The 26,152-nt window shown below is 45.8% G+C and overlaps 2 protein-coding genes across 2 annotated transcripts in view; both read left to right on the forward strand.

Moving 5' to 3' along the window:
• Positions 1–26,152, forward strand: part of PDE11A (phosphodiesterase 11A) — a 713,048-nt gene that overhangs the window by 552,870 nt on the left and 134,026 nt on the right. The window contains exons 11-12 of the mRNA XM_088461200.1: positions 12,428–12,574; positions 12,690–12,797. Coding sequence (XP_088317326.1) covers positions 12,428–12,574; positions 12,690–12,797 — 255 coding nt within the window. The remainder of the gene's footprint in view (positions 1–12,427; positions 12,575–12,689; positions 12,798–26,152) is intronic.
• On the forward strand, positions 16,002–16,881 carry MAIP1 (matrix AAA peptidase interacting protein 1). Its single transcript, XM_088461207.1, has one exon. The coding sequence runs from the start codon at positions 16,073–16,075 to the stop codon at positions 16,787–16,789; it is 717 nt and encodes a 238-aa protein (XP_088317333.1). The 5' UTR covers positions 16,002–16,072; the 3' UTR covers positions 16,790–16,881.

The raw sequence follows: 26,152 nt of genomic DNA on the forward strand, positions 1-26,152 counted from the left end.
CTCGCAACATATGGGAGTGTGGAGACGGGACTCCCTGCACGCGCCTTGGGCATGTGTCAGAAAAGTGGGTGTGGTCTCACAGGCAATGGGCAGGGCCTCGCATCAAGCTACCGTTTTCATAACCCTGAGGGTGTGCCCAGCGCTCCTCGAGGTGCTGGGCTCTCCCCAGGCTCAGTCCACCGTGCTATTAAGAAAGTGCTTCCCCAACGGCCCCCCTCCTCCTTACACACAGGACATAGGACGGTGACCAGAAAGCTGTACTGTCCCATCAAAACTGAGACAGTTTGGGGTAACACATAAATCTTTAATATGGCTGCTATAGTATATGAATATGCAGCCGTCTGTTCATATTACTTGATTGAATTTTCCATATGGACAACAAAGATGATTCCCATTTGGTTTTTTAAAAGGAAATTAACAAATGTTTATATTTCATTTAATTTGTACTTAATTATATTTTATTTGGTAAATGCAATTTACGCATTTATTAATAATAAAAATATTCTATTCTCTCCTAGGGATGTAGTCGGCATCCCGACGTGCGGGATGCCGACGGTCTAAATACCGGCGCCAAAATCCCGAAAGGTCGGGATCCCGGCACCAGTATCCCGACCGTCAGCATCCCGAAGGTTAGTATCGGGGTGTTAGGGGGAGGTTAGGGTGCGGGGTTAGAATTAGGCACTAGGGGCAGGGTAAGGGTTAGGCACCGGGGAGGGAGGGTTATGATTAGAGTGTGGGGAGGGGGAGGTTAGGTTTAGGCACCAGGGAGGGGGTGTTAGGTTTAGGGTGCGGGGAGGGGGAGGTTAGGCTTAGGCACTAGGGTTGGGGGGGTTAGACACCGGGGACGGAGGGTTAGAGATAGGGTAGGGGTTAGGTAAACACTTACCATTCGTTCCTGTGGGTGTCGGGATTCTGGCTGTTGGGATGCCGCTGTCGGTATTCCTATGGGTGTTGGGATTTCATACCCAACCCATCCCCTTTGCACATGACACTTCATTATATTTTTATATTGTGTACATACTTTTATGTGAGTATACGCCTGTGCGTAATAACAGGTTACTTATATGATATATACATAATGGTAGATTTCCTCATGTGAAAGCAGAATGAAGTAATAAACACCCACCTTCTGCTAATTGGTTTTCTGTGTCATTTTATTTGTACAAAGCAGATTTGACGAGAAGCTTTGATACAAATATTATATTTTATTGCTGGCGTCTCGGAATATGTAAATGTATTTATCCTGAAGACAGGAAAGTCGGTGATTTATATCTCTTTGGCGTGTCCTCAGGTGATTTCGCTTGGCAAACATCTGTTACGTTAAGCAGAATACATTCTGCGATGTGATCTAAATCTAATCCACCACAGGGGGACGTTCTTGCTCCATGATAGAAGTGAGGTGTATGAGGAAAATCCCACAGTCTGCTATTATATTATACAACAATTATGCCAACAAAAACATATTGACCTGTGTGAGAAATTGGCATACGTTTATAAAGGGCCACGTTCTGAGGTGGATGCAGTTCCAGCCACGACTGCATTTTTTCCAGTAGTCAACTCCGTCTTCGTGCTACTGCTGCGGCCGATGGATTTCATACCGAGATGCCCGCCGGCTGCGCCGCAACTGATTTAGATGTATCATCGGATGCTTCGGTTGCACCATTGGACACTGCAACAGCCTTGTGGAGGCACAGACTGTCCGTCTGAGCATGGCCACTAGTGCCAGTGTAAAAGACGCAGTCACTGACTGAAACATGCCCACATCAGGCTAGCCACACAGGTTACCACACAGAAATGCCCACAGAAATTGCCTCCCTCTGCACCCAGGCATGGACGCTTGCCCAACTCAGGCCCAAAGTCTGTTATACTCATACATGCCTACTCTCCCGGAAGTCGCGGGGGGCTTCCGATTTTTCGTTTAACCCCCCGCACCCCCGGAAGAGTAGGCATATCCCCCGCAACCTGCCCACTTCCTAGTGAAGTGGGCAAGATGGGAGATTTTAAGGGGAATTTTCGGGCCTGTGAGTAGGAGGCGGGGCTAAATTGGAGCAAATTGCGTCATTAGCTACGCCCCATGCTCGTGGACCGACAAATTGCAGCCTTTTTCCCGATGTTAGGGCGGGGCCTAATGACGTATACAGTCCTGCCCCGTCCCCTGAAGATGTCGCAGAATCTCCTCTCCGGGCTTCTCCCGGGGAGGAGGTTTAGAATGTCGGTAAGTATGGTTATACTGTTTATGACATGGTTAAATACAAATACCCAGGGGTCCTTTGTTGCTGAATATGCACCCAATCAATGCACTGTACAAATGGCAACTGGAATTAAGTAAGAGTGTAACATTAATTCTGCAGACTGGTGAATTGAAAACCAACTATTTACATTCACACCAGGGCTTACTGTAATGAACACAGACACAAGGATGTGTACTGTACATGGTCTAACAAATGCATATTGCCACTATTAAGCATTTTTTCCCATGCAATGTTCATCGTTTTAATTAATAATAGAGATATCTGAATCAATTGCATTATGTTAGAAAACAGGAAAGCTAAACAGATGCCCAGTTTTACTAATTGCATCTTAATATCCACTCTTTCAGACTGTTCACAGGTCCATAATAAACAACAATATGGGACTTATCTACATACTGTAATTTGTACAATAATCTGCTTTTCTAATGTTTTGATCTTGAACTATTTCTTCAGCATGACCTACATCTATATCTAGACACAGGGTGGTAACAATCACCACTAAATAATACGTCTTACATAATCCATGTGCTATTTGTGCTCAGCAAACGAGCAGCCGTAATGCAAAAGCTCCACTGCAAAGAAAGGCATTAAAATACAAGGAAAATAATATGTTTCCCATCAGTGTTATAGTGTTTCTCCTGATGGGATTATACCACTAACTTCACATCCAGTAAGAAGACAATCAGTCTAGCAAGAGAGGGGTCAGATCTATGTTGCCCTCACTCTTTTAGAAATAATGAGTAAGTGTCTGATTTTCCTCTATAACTTAGGGAAATCATATTTGAATCTATTTGCATATTTCATCTTAGCCGTGCTATAGAGCTGACCCAGAGAGGCACACTGTAGTTTCCTATAAACAAAACAACCGATGACACAAAAGAATGGGTCAGCCTGTCCTGCTGGTTGTGTTACCTGTTCAGTGGCACATCCATATTGGCTGCATGGTGTGGGGTGCACAGAGAACAGACCCAACTGTGTGCCATGCAGCGGGTTCACCTATTAGTAGAGTATAGCAGAGGGCTTCTGGGCATGTGACCTATTGGAAGTGTGACCAGGGAAGAACACTGGGGTCTGTAACTTGATAGCTGGCATGATGTAAATATATGTATATAACCGCAGACAGTACACTTGGACTACACTTGGTCTAGAGTGTACAGGATGTTAACTTAAGTGAGATGCACAGCAAAGGTGCTGGTAGCGGTTAGTCCACATGTGGTACAGCTCAACCAGGTCTTAGGTTTATGGCTGGGAGTCTCAGAGGGCACGTCCCGTCTCCTGGTACACTGGACAAGAGGCGCCATCAGGGTGCACATGTCAGAGGTCAGGCCTCCTGCTGATCTGTGGCGGGTCCTAGAGACCACCGGCTCTGCTGCTCTATGGATCCTCATCCAACACCGGGATGCTGTCAGGAAGCCGACAGTCGAAATGCAGACCGCCGGCTTCCCAACTGTCTAATCCCGGCAAGGTACTAATGACAGGCGTTGAAATACTGACGCCTGTCATTAGACCTACGCCGGGAGCCTGACATACCGAACCAAGGTAAGCCGGGCGTGGACAGCCACGGGGGGGAGGGTTATGTTTCAGTGCTCCCAGGGGGAAATTAGGGTTAGGCACCACCTGAGAGGGTTAGGGTTAGGCTAGGGGAAGGGGGGGTTAGGGTTAGGCACCCCTAAAGGAGGGTTAGGGTAGGGAGTAAGGTTAGCGATACTTACCAAAATTAACAATCAGGATCTTCACCCCTGCCAGACTTCCGCTGTCGGGATTAGAACCGCCATGCGACCGGCGGCATTACATACTGATTCCCCAACACCACCCTGTGTAATTTGACCGTGGTGCTATGTTTCCGGTGAAATCTTTGTAAAGATGGCGCCAGTGCAGATGATAGCAAAGACTCTGTGTCAGAGCCTTTGCTATCTTATGCTCATCGCTGTATAGATATCATTGGTGTTTTGTCTGGTAAAAAACAATTCCTATTGGCTATTGGCACAGAGCAAGGGGAATCCAGCAGTATCTGGCCCTGATTCAGAGCCGGACGCTCTGAAAGAGCGCTCGCTCTGAATCAGGTTGTTTTTTTTTTTTCGTGCGGCCTCCTGGCCGTTTGCATAGCTGTGGGTGACCACCCACAGCTATTGCGAGCGGCCATGATGATGGTCGCGATGGTCAAGACCATCGCGACCATCGGACTTGCGACGAGACCCTTATGGTAGGGTCTCGTGGCCGCAAGCCCCAGAGAGATTTCGGCTCTAACAGAGCCGGAATCTCTCCACTGACATCACTCGTGATGTCAGTGGGGCCGCCCCAGACGGCAGGCGTTCACATGGTAACGCCTCCGTTTGGGCAGCCACCCCCCCGGCCCGCCCACCAAAGAAAGCGAGCTGTCACTCAACATCGACAGCTCGTCCCCTTTGGTGCGAGACCTGGAGCGACGGATTGCCCGTCGCTAGCCGGGTCTCGAACATGCGCACGACGGAGCCGGCTCCGTCGTGCGCATGCGCTGTGGGCCACCATCGACCCAGTTGCGACCGCTCAGCGCTTGCGACCGGGTCTGAATCAGGCCCTCTGTTTCTCCCTTTTCCACAATGTGAGACACTTAGTTGGCATTCCTGGGGGGTAACGGGGGGATGTCTGAGCTGACGTGGGCGTGTCACCAGCATGTCGCACACAGATGACCATATTTAGACAGAGAAACTGCACCTGCCATAGGCCGGGTCCGGCATTGTGCGACCAATGGTGTGTCTAAAGAAGCACAGAGATAGAAATGCACTTAAAAAAGATGCTGCACGTCCGCGTCTCAGTTGTGTGACAAACAGCCGCAGCATTGGCATAAGACGCGACTGCGGCAAAAGATGCAGCCTGCATCCGACTCAGAATCGAGCCCAATAATGTTTAGAAATAGTACTCTAACCAAAGTTTTTATCCCCCTTCTGCACAGTGCACTGAAACACAAATTTTACATCTACAGTCTCCCTTACTACAACTTATGGCGTATGTTTAATGGATGCAGGGTGTGCAGTGCACATGGGAGACCACACCGCACACCATGCACTCGTATATAGTTATACTTACCTCTCTGCAGTCTCCACAGTGCTGCTCTGCAGTGCCTGCCCCGCACAAAAATCACAGGGAAAATGGCGGCAGCTGTTTTCCCGGTGACTTGCTCATGTGCATTAAAGATGTCCCCAGGAATACGGTGGGTGTGCCATTTTCCCGGAGACTCGGACATGTGCAGTAGATTCCGGCACCAAGCCAGAATCTACTGCAGGTAGGCTATGGAACTATTAGCATATTTTCGCAGCTGCGTCCCACGTGAAATCGCAGCTGTGATCGCATTAGTGTCCATCTGTGAATCAGGCCCTCTGCTCGCACCTCCATAGGCTGCAAGAATCTGCCTTCTGTAGTGAATGCGTGGAAGCTGCTGGAACGGCAACTTCCGTACTTTAATTGAATCTGCCCTATTAATGTCAGTATATGTTTGTTACAGGCAACAGTTATTTCCTAAACTCATGGTTCTTGAATAGAAAAGAAGAAGAGCATTTTTCCCATAGTCTTATGAGATGACACATTGAAATCTTGGTCTATATCACCTATCTGGCTCCGCCAGTGGCAGACACCATTGTTTAGAGAATGTCAGATTACACTAAGGTGTACATTTACTAAAGTGAGAGTTTTTAGAAGTGCGTTTTAGAAGAGATGTTGCCCAAATCAACCAATCAGATTCTAGCTATTAGCTAGGGGCTAGTTAAATGTTAAGTAGAATCTGATTGGTTGCTATGGGCAACATCTCTTCTAAAACTCCCTCTGCCGCCTCCTCACTCCCTCCCGGCGGCTTTGCGCATGCGTGACCTGAGGTCACGCATGCGTAGCCAGGACGACAGGGAGCAGGTAAGTAACGCAGCTACAGAAGTAGCTGCAATACTTTCCACGGGGACAACTGCTTTCGGAGCAGTTGTCCCCTCACCGGAGCAATGATGAATTGCTCCAGTGTCTCACGCTTCCCCCGCTGTGAGTTGGATACTTAAGTATCCCTCGCAGCGAGGTCAAACATTCATCATTGGAGGCCATACTGCCTTCGATGATGAATAGGCCCCTTTATCCTTTCATTATCACTTAATTTCTACAAAAGCAGGGGAAAATGAAATTTAGTTTTGGGACTATTCATCAAAAAGGTAATGCAGGAGATATCACAGATATCTCCTGCTTACCTTTCACTCCCGATGGGGCCCGCTGTCCCCATACACTAGTATCACACATATCTCCTGCTTACCTTTCACTCCCGATGTGGCCCGCTGTCCCCATACACTAGTATCACAGATATCTCCTGCTTACCTTCCTCTGGCGGAATGGCCCACTGTGCCCATACACTAGTATCACAGATATCTCCTGCTTACCTTCCTCTGGCGGAATGGCCCACTGTCCCCATACACTAGTATCACAGATATCTCCTGCTTATCTTTCACTCCCGATGGGGCCCGCTGTCCCCATACACTAGTATCACAGATATCTCCTGCTTACCTTTCACTCCCGATGTGGCCCGCTGTCCCCATACACTAGTATCACAGATATCTCCTGCTTACCTTCCTCTGGCGGAATGGCCCACTGTCCCCATACACTAGTATCACAGATATCTCCTGCTTACCTATCACTCCCGATGTGGCCCACTGTCCCCATACACTAGTATCACAGATATCTCCTGCTTACCTTTCTCTCCTGATGTGGCCCGCTGTCTCCATACACTAATATCACAGATATCTCCTGCTTACCTTCCTTTGGTGGAATGGCCCGCTGTCCCCATACACTAGTATCACAGATATCTCCTGCTTACCTTCCTTTGGTGGAATGGCCCGCTGTCCCCTTACACTAGTATCACAGATATCTCCTGCTTACCTTTCTCTCCTGATGTGGCCTGCATGGGGACCTAAATTCATCAAGCTCCGAAAATACAATATTTTCGGAGCTTGACTGCGGGAGCATTCGCCATCTTCAGATGGAGTTTGCAACCGCATGCTCAGTGTCAGCTTCCACGGGAGAAATCTTTCACAAACGGGAAAGACTTCTCCAATTTTCCAAATATATAATTTTGCAAGGACAGCGGTTACCGCAACTGCTGTCTCTGCGAGTTCACCTTTGTACATAGCGGGGATATTTTCATTAAAAATGAAAATATCCCCTGCGATATGGATAGATATAGATAGATAATTAGTACATAGAGCAGTGGCGTCACAAGGTGGGAGTGGGGGGTGCGGGTCGCACCCGGGTGTCACCCCCCAAAGTGCCGACTCCTCCCCAGTGACAGTAACCGGGTGCTGCACTGCAGTATTATGTGCAGCGCTACTGACACAGTGAGGGAGCCGGCACTGCAAACAGACTGGTCCCCGGGGGCAGGCTGCATCTCCTGAACCCACTGAGTGACTAAAATGCTTTATTATTTTAATAAAGCTTTTTTTCCCTTAAGATAAATATATTAATATATTATTTTATCTAGTTATTACTTGTTTTTCTGTTTTTTTCCTTTGCATAAAGTGGAACGGGAAGCCCAAGTCCAGTCTTCCAGTTTACTTCTCTTCCCGCTGCCAGACAGTCCCACTGGCTGCTTATGTGTGCCTACCTACTTTAAACTGAGGATAATTCCATTTAAATCAGTTGCCAATGCATGTGGTCATAGTCTGGGAGGCAGGGGCATAACTAGGTATTTTATAGGCCCCATAGCAAAGGTTTGTTAGGTCCCCTATGTACCACCCAATAGTGAAAAATTTATATAACACATATAACTTTGACATGGAAGATGGGCACCCTTCAGTTCTAGGCCCCATAGCAGCTGCACCCCTTGCACCTATGGTAGTTATGCCCATGCTGGGAGGGATACATTTATCATGGGGTACACTTCAAAATCCCGGCACTGTACCAGCAGACACTGTATGCAGTAACTGGCCCTAATTCAGCGATCGCAGCTCCGTAATCGCACGCAGATCCACTGCAAATCGCATTGCCGTCGCAGCCTAATTTCAGGACGCCCACATCCCCTTACACACATCCATTATACTTAGCAAAATAGCAAAACTATCGGTAACATCGAGTACCATCGATCCCTCACGCAGAATTACAGCAGCCCTGACCTTACTTAGAAATTGCTAACCTCATTGTACGCAGTGGGAGCTCAAGCTACGTATGGCATCGCAATGGATAATTTATGCACGCAAAGGCAACAAAGTGACACGCCTGCGTTTCGCCCGACCACTCCCAAACGGTCACTTCCTGTCAATCACTCTGCGATGGGTCTGCGTAGACACTGCGATCGCAGTGAGCCCTTTGCGCATGCGCATTGCGATGCATATGCAAGCACAGAACGCAACAATCGTCCGACTACGCGCGTATTCGCAGTTGCGATCGGTAATGAATCAGGCCCCCTGTATGGAACAGTTTGCAACTTTAACCAACTTTAAAGAAGTAGATCTTATTAACTGCTTTAGGGCTCATCTACTTTACCGCCGCGCTCATAGGTGCTGCTTTTACAAACTCCCTGGAATGCTTTTTCAAAAGTAGGTCATTAAAACACAAACTCCATCACACAGTAATCATTGTAAGACAGTTATCCAAATGCATTTCTGTTCATTTTTATTACTTTCCAGTCAGTCGCTGTAACAACCGTTACAATGATAATACTGATTTGTCAGCCAACACTTCACGGTTAAAAATAGACTTATAAATAATTAAAATCCTATCTAGGGTCAGCAGTAACTCTACAATTTGTCACATTTCTGTTGAGCGCAACTCACAAGAACATAATTATCCCACGAAACAGTGAGAGACACCCAGAGCAGCAAGTTATCCTTCTTGTTCTGTCCTATAAATCTGTTTCCAGATTTCTTTATTCGAAGCAATCATTACTGTGGATGATTTTACATGAGTTCTATTTTCTACATTTCAATATAAAATAGAAAGCCGGAATTACAGACGGCTTCAGTTACAGTTGTAAGCCACGCATCAGTTATTGTGCTGGGTATTTATCAGATCACATCGTCCAACAGAGTTTTGCAGGCGAAAAGTATTGTTTTACATAACCGGTTGTATATGATGATATTAGGGCTTGAAGCAGACTTGGCCACTTTTACACAGGCGTAAAATGCATTCTCTAAAAATGCAAAGTTGCAACTATTAGGTGGCACTAAAAACACCTCTCTATTGCACCAGGAACAACTCTCCATCCCTTGATGACAAAACAAAAACAATCATGTGGTTCATCATCATTATGTCTTTGCATCCGCCCTACATCGTCTACATATAATATGCCTTTTACAAACATATATGTGTCTCTGTGCCAGAATGTATCTGCATGAAGATGCTCTTCCTGTACTCCGCCCACTTTAGAACGCCTATTCCCGTCCCCATCCCTCCTCTGCAGGCGCATGTACGTGTAAGTGGTAGATTTCTATAGGCGCATACAGTATGTGTGTGCCGCTTTTCTGAGCATGTGCATGCCGTATTACATAACACTAGACAAACGCATTATATTCACTCAGCATCAGCCCCATGGTGTCTAATTTTTAGGGTTGGGATTTAGGGTTAGGCACTAGGGGGGGGTTAAGGAAAGGCTGTGGGGGGGGAAGGGTTAGGGTTATTATTATAATTTATTTATATGGCGCCACAAGTGTTCCGCAGCGCCTTACAAAGTACATAAACAAATAGGTTGACCAGTGACTTACAGTACTATACAATACAGGACAAGGAACATGATTAATATACATTGCTACATTAGCGACCATAACACCCAGATAAGCAACAAAGCAAAGTAACCAAGTGTTAGGTGCCCTAGTGGGGAATAAGAAGTAGATGAAAGTAGAGTAAGGAGAAGCACAAGAGGGTAGAGGGCCCTGCTCGTAAGAGCTTACATTCTAAAGGGGAGGGGCAGACAAACAGGGGTGACACAGATGGGACAGGCAGGGAGGAAGGAGCATGTAGCAGCAAGTTAAGATGAGAGCTGGAAGGCTTTGATGAAGTAGTGGGTTAGAGTACTTACCTAGTTGGGTTGGGATTCTGTCGGTATTGTGACCGCCGGCATTCCAACCCAGGAGAGGGTTAGGGGGTTAGAGTACTTACCTATTTGGGTCGGGAATTCTGACTGTTAGGATGCCGCTGCCCTGGGTATTGTGACTGCGGCATCCCAACCCGCCCATGAAGTGCAAGGCTGGATGATCATAATAGTCTGCCACAGTAATCCCTGTGAAGCAGTCATATTGCAGGCAGCTGGTGCCTGGGAGGCACTATTCATTGCCTCCTTCATCCTCTTGCCCATGAAGATAGCACCCAGCAGAGTAGTAACAGAAAAGTGATCAGGGTGGCGCATGTTCTGCAATTCTATGTATAATACAGAGATAATAAGGGGTCAGGTAATTGCAGATGAGCCATCACCTAAATACAAAGATCTCTACACCTTATTTTGCACTATTATAACTGACCTGCGCAAATACCTGGAGAACATACAAACTCAACACAGATCTATCTTGACCAGGAATTGAACCCATAACCCCAGTGCTGTGCGGCAGTAGTACTAGTCACTACATCAGTTGTGTTGTGAAGCTGTATTTACCATCCTATGATAACAGCTAAAGCCAAATCATAATTATGCAGCCTTACATCAACCCTTGCTTCTTGCAACCTCTTCTGCAACTGTGTTTATTCTAAGCGGGGAGACATCAATTACTTTTTAAATACCTGTAATGCTACATTGTGTTCACCATTTTCCTAACATAACTCTAATATAATATGATTATCTAGTTTCTTAAAACAGGCACAGGCAGCTTACGGCTTTCCAGATGATTTGTAACTACAAGTCCCAGCATCTTGCCATCTCCTTTCTCGCTTATTAATTAGCTGGCAAAGCGTCCTAGGATTTGTAGTTCAACAACAGCCGGAGCTCCATAGCTCGCCTGTGAAACGTAAAGGGCCTTTATACTGAAATATAATGTAAATAATATATAAGTATACTTCAGGTTGTTGTTTTTTTATTTGTTTTAACTCTTTCATGGTAATACCCAGAGATTAGTTTTTTTTATTTGTAATTGTAACCTATGAAATTGAAGCCTATGACTGAATTGTAATTCATGTTCAACTGGCATGTCCCATTTCTGTGTACAAATACTGGGCCTGATTCAGTTTGGATCGCAGTTGCTAATACGCACGCAATCAGACGATTGTTGCATTCCGCGCATGCATTGCAGTGCGCGGACACAAACCGGCCACTTTAATCAGGACTGCGATTTCAGCGACTACGCAGACCCATCGCAGAGTGACTGACAGGAAGTGCCGTTTGTGGGAGGTGACAGGGGGTGGTCGGCAAAACGCAGGCGTCCCTGTGTGTTTGAACGCCGTTGCAGAGGCGTGCATAAATTATCTACTGCAATGCCATACGCAGCCTGAGGACTCATAGTGTGTGCTGAAGTTAGCAATTACTGAGTAAGGTCAGAGCTTGTGCAACTGTGTGTGAGGCTACGATGGTACTCGATGTTACCGATGGTTTTGCAGTCTTGCAAACATTACAGATGTGTGTAAGGTAAAGTGGGCGTCCTTATGTTGTGCTGCGGCGGCATAGCCAGGGGTTTATCTGTAATGGGTGCAGGGTGTGCGGTGCACACCGGCCCCCGGGTCCAGTGGGGGCCTGCACCGCACACCCTGCACCCATATTATTTAAAACTTACCTCTCCGAGGTCCCGTGCTGGGTGTCAGCGCTGTACAAAAAGCTGGAAAAATGGCCTGCCGCTACCATTTTTCCGGTGTTTTGCGCATGCACAGTAGACTCCGGGCACACTCAGTCTACTAATGCTCCGGTGGCCGGCCAGCCGCGTCAGTCAGTTGCCGGCCGCCGGGAAGAGAGGAGGGAGCCTCGGACGGGGAAGGCACACGGGCCCCCCTCCTCTCTAAAGGCGCCCATGGGCATAGCAATCGCAATTAATTAGCATACTATCGCAGCGAGACTGCGTGCGTAATCGCAGTTGCGATATGTAGTGAATCAGGCCCTCTGTACGAATAATCATAAGACGCGGCTCGCATGGCAGAAGACCATGCCATTTTATTTATTACCGATCATTAACTGTAAAATAAAAATGAAAATAAAATCTACTTATCTATAGAATACATTTTGTATGGAAGCAGGTGTGTAACTCTATTCTCTATCATTTAAGGCAGCCAACATCCCCTTGGTGTCAGAATTCTCCATCGATGACATCCATTTCGATGACTTCTCTTTGGACGTGGATGAAATGATTACAGCAGCTCTGAGAATGTTTATGGAATTGGGCATGGTTCAGAAGTTTAAAATTGATTACGAGGTAAACACATCTGTTATGGTTACATAGCACCCTCCCCTGTCCTCTCCGTTCACTGGTAATGAGACATTCTGACACCCACGGCTGTAACTACAACGCTGCCCCTTCTGTTTTCCAGACCTTGTGCAGGTGGCTCCTGACAGTAAGGAAGAATTATCGTATGGTTCTCTATCACAATTGGCGGCATGCCTTCAATGTGTGCCAGCTGATGTTTGCCATGTTAACTGTAAGTACTGGAGAACTAATTTACTCTCTAGGGGCAGTTGCTGATATGTAGGCAATGAATTACTGTGGCTGACCAGGGAAATTAACCTTGACAATTCAGAACACTATTAAGTTAGACCGTTTGATGAACTGACAGCATTATTTCATTATATCAAGACGCATACAGGAGACCCTAGGCTGCAGCAGCTAGCAAAAATATGATCTTGTCTTTACTAAACTTATTGAGGAAACAAATTTATAGAGGGATCAAAAGAGAAACGTTGTCCGGTATATCCGAACATATCCTGAATCCTAAAGGAAAACTTTCCATTGTCTTGGGGGTGTTTTTGTTAACAAAGGTCGGAGATTATGCTTTTTCCAAGTTCTTCATCAATATCTCAATTAGGGCTGAAAGTTAAAGAATGGAAATTCCTTAAGGGACACATTTAGGACCCACTCTCAGTACAGAAATGTTGCACATCACAGGTGGCCCACAGTCCGAAAAGCCCAGGACCGTCCTCTTCTGCCAGTATTTAGGTATTGTGCGTAGGGCAATAACCTGACTCGGAGCAGTTTTCTTATTCTGCTTCCGAGCACTAGCTCTTAGGACAATGCTTATTTCTGTCTCTCTCACTTGCACACAACCTTAGGAATGCACCCTTAAACAGGTACCTGGTCTATCTAACTCTGTGTACACAATGCATGATCACAGCTAAGAAATATATAGATATGTTGAACTGTATTTATTTTTTCTTAATTCAACTCTGCTACAGTAACTATAACTATGTAGTGTTGTATTATCTTGCACAAAGTACTAACTGGCACAAAGGCCCCTATTTCTGAGAGGATCCCATACTCAGCCAGCTCCTATCTGTTCCTAACACTGGGATGAGCCCACACTCAGCTCCTGCATGTTCCTAACCCTGGGATGAGCCCACACTGAGCTTCTGCATGTTCCTAACCCTGGGATGAGCCCACATTGCGCTCCAATTTGTTACTAGCGCTGGGATGAGCCCACATTGCGCTCCTGCATATTCCTATCCCTGGTATGAGCCCTCATTGCGCTCCTATTTGTTACTAGCGCTGGGATGAGCCCACATTGCCCTCCTATTTGTTACTAGTGCTGGGATGAGCCCACATTGCGCTCCTATTTGTTACTAGCGCTGGGATGAGCCCACATTGCGCTCCTATTTGTTACTAGCGCTGGGATGAGCCCACATTGCACTCCTGTTTGTTACTAGCGCTGGGATGAGCCCACATTGCGCTCCTGCATATTCCTATCCCTGGTATGAGCCCTCATTGCGCTCCTATTTGTTACTAGCGCTGGGATGAGCCCACATTGCGTTCCTATTTGTTACTAGCGCTGGGATGAGCCCACATTGCACTCCTATTTGTTACTAGCGCTGGGATGAGCCCACATTGCGCTCCTATTTGTTACTAGCGCTGGGATGAGCCCACATTGCGCTCCTATTTGTTACTAGTGCTGGGATGAGCCCACATTGCGCTCCTATTTGCTACTAGCGCTGGGATGAGCCCACATTGCGCTCCTATTTGTTACAAGCGCTGGGATGAGCCCACATTGCGCTCCTATTTCTTACTAGCGCTGGGATGAGCCCACATTGCGCTCCTGCATATTCCTATCCCTGGTATGAGCCCTCATTGCGCTCCTATTTGTTACTAGCATTGGGATGAGCCCATGATCCTACTTGTACCTAAGTTTGGAATGACCCCACACTCACCGAGCACCTACTGGTTCCTAACTCTGTGATAAGCCCACACTAACCAATTTCTTACTTGATTTGTTGCTTTCCAGAGTGCTATGTAAAACAAAAAGTGGAGCCCTGGTGTCTTCTTTTGTTCTTAACTCTGGGATGACCCCACATTAATCAACTCCTACTTGTTCCTAATGCTGGGATGACCCCCTCACTAAACAAGTTCCTTCCTGTTACTAATGCTGGGATGACCCCACACTAATCAACTCCTACTTGTTCCTAATGCTGGGATAATTACACACATTACCCCCAGTAGAAATAGTTTTAGGTGTGACTTATGGCATGTCCTATCGGTAATAATTAGGGGTGAGCGGGTTCGGTTTTACTCGGTTTTACTCGGATCTTTTTATTGGCTATCGCCGAACACGTGTTTTGGATAGCGAATGAAATCGAGCAGAAATTGCGGTAAAGTGGCGATAAGAACCGAGTAGAACCGAGTAAAACCGAACCCGCTCACCCCTAGTAATAATTGTTTTAGAAACAAAGAAAAAGAGCATTGGACGCTACACAACAAGTATAGATAAACGAATTAGCAGGAAATGGATACTGTATATTAAATCATTGCTAGTGACTGCTTATATGAAAGGTTTGTGTCAAATATCCCTCTTTCAGAGGAAACAAAGAAAAATAGCTTCAAAATTTACACTACATTTTTACGCTATTTTGCTATACTTATTTTCACTTAAAGAGGCGCTGCTTGTATTGTTCATCAGTTTGCAAGTTTCAGGCAGTGACCACTTGTGGGGCTTCAGGCACCATTTTAGTTCCTTAATTTGATATGGTTGCTGGTAGCTCCCCTGCAGTAGATGTACCCTGGCGTCATCAGTTACTATCCACGCGGACATAGATGGGGAATAGTAACCATTGCCGAAGCGCGGTGAGCTAAGCAAGCCTGCGAGGGTACAATTTTCTTCTATTGGTGACCCAGATACTAAAGTTGAGACAAAATAACGGCGCTGTCAGGGCATGGAAGTGCATTTGCTCCCTCACTCACGTCACGTCCGGTACATTCATTGAAGGGGATCTATACACAACCAATTTGATATACCCAGTAAGAAAAATGTTGCCAAGTTGTGGTACATGAACAATAATGTAAAACAATAATTTAATTAACAATAAAAAAGCAGATGATTAGAAGCTGCAATAGAACCAATAGATTTCCTCATGTGTGCGCAATATAATTTTAAAACAGTTTATGGGAAATAGCCAGAATGATGATACATAGGGGATGAAGTCTTTTTTGTGAATTGTCCAGCTCAGATATCACAGCAAAAAACTGCAGGTGAGGAATGAGGATCATTTACTATCATCAGCTCAATTAAATGCCATTGTAAATATAAAGAATAACTTCAGCAGAGACCAGCTGGTCAGAGAGGCTGCAGTGCTGCCTAAGTGGGTGGATGTTGAGTCAGCAGCCCGGGAGGGAGGTCCTGAGCCTTGATAGGAACACAAATCCTCCGGAACTCGTGCGCACGGTACATTTTTCCGGGGGGACAAAATAACCTGACGGTGCCGCACAACAAGGATGTGGCGCTCGGTGACCCGTTTCTCCCGGCCTTGCAACAGGGCCAGGGCACCGATATGTTTCAATCACCGAGTCCCGTCCCTTGCCTCTTCAGGCATACGCCAACCCCCCGGCCTCTTGAGTGTGACCCGGGGCTTCAGCGGCCAGAAGACGGACTCCGACAAAATGGTGGTCGTCGGGGTCCCTAACCCCATTGTGTGGTTCCGCACCAGAATCTACTTCTTCCTCATCCAGACATTTTTTGACAAGGACTTCAGCATAGATGAGTTCACCGTGGGGGCCAAGCAGGCATTCGCCTCCGTCTCCAGACTGCTGTCTCAATGCAGATTTGATGCCCTGGAGAACCTGGTGGAGGGGGAGATCCTGAAGGAGCTGCAGGAGAAATGCTCAGCACTGTCAGACAATTACAGGCGTGCCCTGGCCGCGCAGGCCAGCGAGATCATGTACACATTCCCCGGCGATGTGGCCATTTACTACGACAATAACGGAAGGAAATTCGTCTCCATCCTCATGCGCTTCTGGTACGTGACGCGCGCCAAGGTTCCCGAGGAGGAGCTGGAGGGGACCAAAGTGTTCCAGGTGGTTCTAGGAAACCAGGAGGCGAAGGACACAAAGCGCCTCCTCACCGCCAACTATGAGTTCCGCAGAGAATTTACGCAGGGGGCGGACCCGGACTGGATCATCACGCGCATCGAATACTCAAAATTGTTGGACTAAAATTTGCATCATCACCGACTCGTTTCTTAGAGTTGATTCTTATAAAGTATTAAAAAAATAGTAATTCAATTTAATAAATACCTTTTACTGTACTTCCTAGGTGTTGATGCATTTTCCATTCAAATTGGGAATGGACATCGGAGACCTATGGTTGGTGATCATTGATATTCCCCGCTCAGTGGAAATGGATTTTCCATTTGATGCTGTGATTGCGATAGTTGCCATGCTTGTTTTCTGATGCTCGTCTGTCTGGTGGTGCCTTACATCTGTTCAACTGCGACACCTGGAGGTGGTGCCCGCAGCACCGCTCAACATATTTTCTGGTTACACCGTGCGGGCCACATAACATTAATGGTTTACTTGCGATAGCTACATGCCATTGTGAGTCATGTGATAACGATGGCTCAGCCAGCCCTAATTTAAATATATTATTATTCTAATACCAAAGATCGCAAATGAAACCCGGCTTTACCTTCCTAAACAAAGATTTTTGTTGTTGCAAATACTACCGGTAGTGGTACAATTAGTAATCAGCCACATTCTCAAACTGTTACACATATAGAATTCTACATTATATTGTTAAACTATAGAACTTTTTGTATGTGTTAATTTCCCTATTTTGCTGCGATGAATATGAATAAGCCATAAGGTGTTTGGTGAGACAGTAGTAGTCTCCTAGAGCAGTCAGGCACAATGTAACACTTCAAATTTTCCAAGGTGCTACATGATGAAAGTAGAAAACATGTTGCAGGTGGAGTGGGCAGGAATTAATCTGTGTCCGATTCAGTACTGGTGGGTGATAACTTTATTGGGGATTTACAGTGCATCCGGAAAGTATTCACAGTGTCTCACTTTTCCACATTTTGTTATGTTACAGCTATTTTCCAAAATAGAATAAATTCATTTTGTCCTCAAAATTCTACACACAATACCCATAATGACAACGTGTAAAAAGTTTTTTTGAGATTTTTGCAAATTTAATAAAAAAACAAAACTAAAATCACATATACATAAGTATTCACAGCCTTCGCTATGAAGCTCAAAATTGAGCTCGGGTGCATCCTGTTTCCACTGATCATCCTTGAGATGTTCCTACAGCTTAATTGGAGTCTACCTGTGGTAAATTCAGTTGTTTGGACATGATTTTTAAAGGCATACAGCTGTCTATATAAGGTCCCACACTTGACAGTGCATGTCAGAGTACAAATCAAGCATGAAGTCCAAGTAATTGTTTGTAGACCTCTGAGACAAGATTGTCTCGAGGCACAAATCTGGGAAGGGTACAGAAAAATATCTGCTGCTTTGAAGGTCCCAATGAGCACAGTGGCCTCCATCATCCATAAATGGAAGAAGTTCAGAACCACCAGGACTCTTCCTAGAGTTGGTCGGCCGCCTAAACTGAGCGACCGTGGGAGAAGGGCCCTAGTCAGGGAGGTGACCAAGAACCCGATGGTCACTCTGTCAGAGCTACAGCATTCCTCTGTGGAGAGAGGAGAACCTTCGAGAAGGACAACCATCTCTGCAGCAGTCCACCAATCAGGCCTGTATGGTAGAGTGGCCAGACGGAAGCCACTCCTTAGTAAAAGCCACATGGCAGCCCGTATGGAGTTTGATGAAAAAAAAATGCACTTGAAGGGCTCTCAGACCATGAGAAACAAAAGATTGAACTCTTTGGCGTCAATGCCAGTGTTATGTTTGGAGGAAACCAGGCACCGCTCATCACCAAGCCAATACCATCCCTACAGTGAAGCACGGAGGTGGCAGCATCATGCTGTGGCGATGTTTTTCAGCGGCAGGAACTGGGAGACTAGTCAGGATAGAGGGAAAGATGAATGCAGCAATGTACAGAGACATCCTGGATAAAAACCTGCTCCTGACCTCAGATTGTGGTAACTGTTCATCTGTCAGCAGGACAACGAGCCTAAGCACACAGCCAAGATGTCAAAGGAGTGGCTCAGCCAGAGCCCAGACTTGAATCCAATTGAACATCTCTGGAGAGATCTGAAAATGGCTGTGCATCGACGCTTCCCATCCAACCTGATGGAGCTTGAGAGTTGCTGCAAAGAGGAATGGGCGAAGCTGCCCAAAGATAGGCGTGCCAAGCTTGTGGCATCATATTCAAAAAGCCTTAAGGCTGTACTTGCTGCCAAAGGTGCATCAACAAAGTATTGAGCAAAGGTTGTGAATACTTATGTACATGTGATTTCTTAGTTTTATTTTTTTATTAAATTTGCAAAAATCTCTAAAAAAAACTTTTTTTATACGTTGTCATTATGGGGTATTGTGTGTAGAATTTTGAGGACAAAAATGAATTTATTCCATTTTGGAATAAGGCTGTAACATAACAAAATGTGGAAAAAGTGAAGCGCTGTGAATACTGAGTGCACTGTATATAGACTCAGTGGCACATCACTTGCAGCTACACAAGTTACATCAATCCACCTCTCCCAGTGATGTCATTAACACTATCTTCAATTTCTATATGTACAATTTTTTTAATGGTTAGGCCTAATAAATTTCTATTGCACTTTATCCTTTGTTTTAGGAGAGAGGAACATTTCCTGTGGGTCTTTGCCTTCGCGGTGCCCCCTGAACCAGGATACTCAGTGTAGTATAGAATTTACTTTCAACAAATATAATATTTAAGTAATACCCCTTTCAGATTTAAGATCTATCAAACCGGCAAATTCCCGGGTCTAAGCCTGACCCTGGTAAGAGCAGGTTGTGGACCTGGGACTTCTTCCCAGGTTGTTTCTTTTCATGCATATCAAAATCCCGGGTAGATGTGCGTTCACGTGCAAAAACCTGGGCTTCTCATGTATGTGTGTAAGGGGTATGAGTGTTGCATTCAGTGGTGACAGCAATACAAGGTGATACAATAAGGATTATTCCTACCCTATGTATGACAGACCCATTATGTATAGGTCTGTAGAACAGATGGCAGACGACGGATGGTAGAATACGTGCTCAGGGCTTGATTCAGCTTAGAATGGAATTGCAAAGGTGCACGCAAGCAGCTTTGCAATTCCGTCATTGCAATTATCCTTCATGCATTACGTATCCAAGCTGCGTTCTACAACACAGCATCGGATAATCTGCGGGAACACCGGCCGGCTAAGTGACCGACGGGGTCACGTAAGTCGGCCGCTGCAGATGAGTGGCTAGCAAATCAAAACCCCAACGGCGGTGACATGCCTCAGTTTTGGGAAACGGACGTCGCCACCACCTCCTGTCCACAAACGGCAGCAGACTGTCAATTACGCAGGTCCCGTATGGAACATGCGCAGTACGGGTGAGGCGCCTGTGCAGATTCCCGACCGGGAATCTGATTTCGCCATCAGGCCCTCAGTCCGTTCATAGTTACCATGGCTTCAAAAGGAACCAATGCATGGCACACACCTGCCATAAAGTGTGCTGTGGCCACATACTGTAATTGTGTATTGCACTTCTTTGTGCAGCTTTAGTTGTTTTGTACTGTATTATTGTTATTATGAATCTTTGTGCATATCGGCGCGGTCCCCAATAGTTTGGATTTTAAGTACAATTTAATTTAAATTGTGCAAAGGTCACAGCTGGGTTAATGGAGCCGAGTTCAGGCTGAGCAGCCAGATTACTTGCTCGATCACACTGTGATCTGCTAGTGCAGTCAGTAGATGCCATTCTGGTAAAGAGCCCCATCTGCCGGTCTCATGCTTAGAAATCATCAAATGTAATTTTTGATTATTTTTGGGCATCACACTTATTTTTTGGCCTAATTAAGCAAAGGCGCAATTGCAAACAGATGCAAATCGGAAAGATTTATATACGCCTTGTAAAGACATTTTATTTTGCAGGTGCTGATAGAGGATGACGATGATGGCCTCCAGTTTAGCGGACCCCTTGTGATTGGCTGTTTGCAAACTCTTCGCTGACACTGATTGGCGCTCTCCTCGGTTGGGAGCTAAGCAAAAAAATGAGGAACTTTGCACCTGGACAAATGATGTTGCAATGCAAGCTGTGCAAATACATTTATTTTTTTGGTTGCCTGCAGGGTAAATACAGGCTGCTTTTGCATTTAGCCCACAAATGCTGAACAGTGCAATTAAGACTGAGTTGGGACACGCCCCTCCCAAATTTCATTAAATCTGATAACACATTTTAAATCTGCCCCACCTGCACTGCTACATGATTTGTCAGGGTGTAAAGTTAAGGTGTGTACACACGGGGCGATTTTAATGAACGATAACTATATCGTTCATATTAATTTTTTGTGCCTTCCAACCCTCACCAGCGATGTGCGGGCAGGTTTGGACGATAATGATATCGTCCATCGGCCGTGCATGCAGGTCATACACAGGCACCCGCGCCGTCATTGGTGGTGATATCGTTCATCCAGCACACCGGGAAGTTGCAGGGAAATCAGTCAGCGATATTGTTATCACTGACTGATTGTCCCGTGTGTACCTAGCATTACTCTCTTTTTTTTTGCATTACTCCCAAATTTGAATCAGCCCTTCATTGTTACGGTATAGTTTATACTCTAGTGCAGCGGTCGCCAACCTTAATTGAGGTGTGAGATACTTTAGTAAAATGAAAACCTCCTGAAGAGCTAATAAAATTGTAGAAAAAAAATCTTGCTAATAACCGAACACTTGAAGGTCATTTAATGAAAATTAAAACAATTTTTTTTTATAGAAAACAACAACAATGCGTTTAATTATTAGTGATATTGTTGTAGTTTGTAAATAAAATGTAAGCACAGGCACATTTCGCTGTTAATTATCGGCTCCAAGGAGGTACGTGCAGTAGAGCAGCAAAAGATACTGTATAGGCAGGGCTGCTGTGTGATTTTCCGGCAGGGCTGGGTGGGAGTCACTTGCTCCGCCGTAGCGTAGACGCCGTGGGTGGAACCACGTGGAAGCACGTCAGGTGATTACTGTAGAGGCTGCAGCAATCACCTGTCGTACGTCCTTGTGGCTCCTACAAGGGGGAGCACACGCCAGGGGTGACTTCCTCCTAGTTTACTCAGCAGTACTGCAGCTAGGTGAGCTACCAAAATTAAAACCTCGAGCTACAGGTTGTGTGACCACTGCTCTAGTGATTGTGCTAATATTAGTTTTCTTGTTTGCATCCATGAGGTTTGTATTTTTTTTTCTTATAGTTTAATCGATGCAAATGCATTTGTTGCACATAAAATAAATGAGACCTGGAGGCTAGTGGGAGGCGAGAGTCTGTGACACTGACCTAATATAAATTTGGGGCACATACTGTAGTTGCTGACCAGAATATATCTTGAGCTCTGCATGTATGCGGAAATAAGCTATGCTTGCCTGCAAGTTTCTCAATAGTAAATGACACTCCTTTTTCAGGAAACTGCAACAGCCCCATAGAGTCCTATAGATGGAAAAGTTCACACATGACCAACATCTACTGTATTTAGCAGTTAAGGATAAATTCAGTTTACATGGCTGATCCGTGTAGATATACATTAGTAGAATATGGGCCTCTATCACAGATGCACGGAAACCCAATGTTTACGTACATCTCCAATGTTTGATATGTGCAGAAGCTGCACTGCACATGTGCAAATCTGGGGCTGCTATGGCGCTCGCAGTGCCCTAAACGCTGCAGCATGATTGACATGCTGCTGGTGTTTGGGGACGGCAACAGGAAGCGCTACAGAAAACGGTAGCAGGTCGTCCCCATTATCTGGGCGTGTCCCGAAGCCACTGGCTGCTTGAGTTAACCGGTCATCCTCAGTAACCTCAGGATCACTCAAATGTCCGATGGTCACACAGGTGATCCGATGGTGCTTCCTCGGACATAGCATCGGGTCACATAAGCTGGCAGTGGCCGTCGTTAACTGAAGATGACACCGGCAGTTTTTGCATATTTTAGCACAGCGGCTTCGTATAAAGACACAGCGGCTTCGTATAAAGACACAGTGGCAGTGCTAACTCCGTCCAGCTCTGATATAGGCCCAGCTCTGATATAGGCCCAGTTGATCATTAAAGGGAATGACCACTCCATGTGCCCTCCATAAATCCTATCACAGCGTGTTCCTTCTCCGTAAGTCCTATCAAGTGCCAAAAACACTTGAGGGCAAGAATCAGGAATATCAGGATGACGTATTGATTCCTCCAATCAGCAAATCTCTGTTATTTAAAATGACCAAGATACCTCTAATGAGGTCTACAGGCAAAATCAATGGCTTTATCCAGCAACCTTTCACATATTAGGTTATTTAAATTAAATACCTAAAAAGATTGCCAAGAGAACACCTCCTTGATGGGAGTAAGTAGGCATATAGACGATATATAATTATTAGTAATTCTGACAATTAATACTCGTTGTGGATGGTGCACATTCCTGTCCTCTGTCTTTGCACAGTATTGATGGAAGAGCTGTGAGAATGCAATGCAGTTACAGTATCCACTGCACCAACTAAGGAACAGCCTCATGCATATCCTCATACAGAGGAAATAAAGAAACATCTGTTTGAGAGATGAATTATCATCCGCGCACTTCATGTGTTCCTGTCACCTCCCGGCTTAGTCAGTGGGTTCTCGTATCTTCTGATTTACAAGACCACACTGTACAACTGACATGTAGAGATAGCAGAGATGTGCAGAGGGCATAAAATATCTCTGCAGCCATCATGAAATATTAATTATCATGCCTTGTCCCTGGGACCACTCAATAACAGAGTTGCTGACTCAGCCTGGCAGAAAGAATTGGACAGGTGTAAAAAAAAATCTGACATGCAGCGGTGACTCTTGGATCGAGGCATAATTACACGCCGGCCTCTCTCCCCACTCTTACCTCTCGCCTCGTCGGGACTGGGAGCTGCGAGGGGGCTGTAAAGTTACAGCGCTCTAGAGGAGTTTGCATTGATTTGTTGATCGCTAAATAGTTGCACAGCCCTTTCACACACCCTGAGAGCTTGGGAAGTCTGACAAATGGTTGGCATGGTAACAATGTCATGGTTCACTTATGGAAAACTGGGGAGGCCGTCAGTTAAATGTACTAATTAGCCAAGGATTAACAAAAGTAATGCTGACAAGCTGTCAGGATGTAAGGGTGGATTATGACTGCAAACAGGGCTAGAATAACACTGGGGCAGATGGAACTGCAGCCCCAGACCTCCACGTAAAAATAGGCCCATCATCATGCAGTGGTGTAACAAGAGAGGAGCAACCAGCCCCAGGCGCCGTCCGTCAAAAGACCAACAGTGGCATCCCAATGCTGAGAATCCCGACAGGGGCTCAGTATGTATTCTAAACTTCCCTTCCTGCATCCTAACCCTCCCTCCCTCACCCTAACCCACCCCATTAGTACCTAAACCTAACCCTCCCCCTTAGTGCCTAAACCTAATCCTCCCCCCTTAGTGCCTAACGCTAACCCCCCTCCCGGTAGTGCCTAAACCTAACCCCCTCTGCCTGCAGCATAACCCTAACCTGCCCCCTCCCGCAGCCTAACCCTGACCCCCCCCTCCCCCATGGTGCCTAACCCTCCCCCCACGCGGCTACAAGCTAGCCTGGCCCGGCAATACTTAAGTTTGGGATGCTGGCTGTCGGAATTCCGGCGTCGGCATCTCAACTGATGTTGGGATTCCGGCGCCAGTGTTCTGGCCGCGAGACGGGATTCCGGCGTCGGCATCTCAACTGATGTTGGAATTTCGGCGCCAGTATTCTGGCCGCGAGACGGGATTCCGGCGTCGGCATCTCAACTGATGTTGGAATTTCGGCGCCAGAGTTCTGGGAGCTGGTCGGGATTCCAGCGCCGGGATTTCGACCGCCGGCATCCCGTGCGGCGGCAAACTAACTACATCACATCAGGAGATATTTATATAACTATGACGGATTAGCAGGTCACAGTTGAAGTCAATGATGATACTAATTAAGATTTCTATGCTGATTCTTAAAAAGTCATTTGCTGTTGCTTTATAGATAAGACCTTATGGATGTTGTAATCTGTAGCTACAGTGACATATTAGTCCCAAGTTATATAATATTCAATTATTAACAATAATATTTTATTACTCGTAGTATTAATAGAGCTAGTCTGGGGGTGGGGGCTCTCAACACGCACACACAAAAACTAATTACCGGAATGTCGCCAAATGTTCAGTACGTCTTAATGAGGCCATGGGAAGGAAATTCATGCCAAAAATAAATAAATTTTAATAATCACAACCATGGGGGCGTTTTTCTGCTTGTAAGGTATCAGATATACTAATTTCCTTTTGCACTTCTTTATTACCTTTCTCATTCTCATTATGACCCCCATTAAATCTCCAGGTTTCCGGGTGCCCTAGGCAACATTTTACCAACCGCCCCTGCTCCCTCCAATCCATAATGTGCCATGCATCAGTCTCCCCAGTTAAATAACATGCCACAGAGCAGTGTTCCAAATTCATAATATACTGTATAGAATATTACACACAGCAGAGCGCCAAACTCATAATGTACCTCATAAAACTGCCACCAATTCATAATATGCCACACAGCTGTGCCACAAATTCATTATATGCCACTCAGCCATGAATTACTCCATGCATTTTTTATTTGTGGACTCAGCGGCGCCCTCCAGTGGCCGGTGCCCTTAGGCAGCTGCCTAAGGTTGCCTAATGGTAGCACCGGCCCTGCCGGTGTGTGTGCCCGGACAGCCCGGAGCTCACTGCACCGTCTGCCAATGCAGCAATGTCCCGTCCGCTGCTGCCGACTGGTATTTGCATATCTAATAACCTAACAAGTGGAAGATCGCCCTCTGGTGGTGTTTTTTAAAACTTTTTATAGATATATGTATACATACACATATATATATATATATATATATATATAAAAATCAGCAAATTATATAACTTAGGACATCATTTTTGCGCACGTGTGCATGTTACATCCATGTCACCGAGGTTCAATTTGAAAAAAAATCCTTAAGGACAGTCTGCCTATCTCCCCCAATGATAGCAGATTACGCATAATGAATGATGTGTGGCACGAGTCACTTTGTAGGACCTCTTTTTTTTTTGTCGAGATTGCTGATTTTTTCCTGAATTTTGCATCTTAATTTTGCTCATAGTATACTACTAAGTATTTAGGATTAGTCTTTTTTTCACAAAAGAATTGGTATAAAGTAGCAGATTAGGCATATTTTAAGGAAAAGCCGCATGGCGCAGCTAAATGGCAAAGTCCATGGCACGCCAAACGTGACTATTTGGTGCGATTTGAAGGAGTCTCTGTTGGTATTCCAGGCTTGCCTACCCTCCCGATTTGGCCGGGAGCCTACCGATTTTCGGGTGCCGCTCCCGGCCCCCCGGAAAGGCAGGCAAGCCTCCCGGCAGCCTGCAACCCTCTCGACCACCCCCAAGAATAAACGAAAAAA

The sequence above is a fragment of the Taudactylus pleione genome, unplaced genomic scaffold, assembly GCF_031769625.1.
Source record: "Taudactylus pleione unplaced genomic scaffold, aTauple2 ptg001027l, whole genome shotgun sequence".
Taxonomy (NCBI): domain Eukaryota; kingdom Metazoa; phylum Chordata; class Amphibia; order Anura; family Myobatrachidae; genus Taudactylus; species Taudactylus pleione.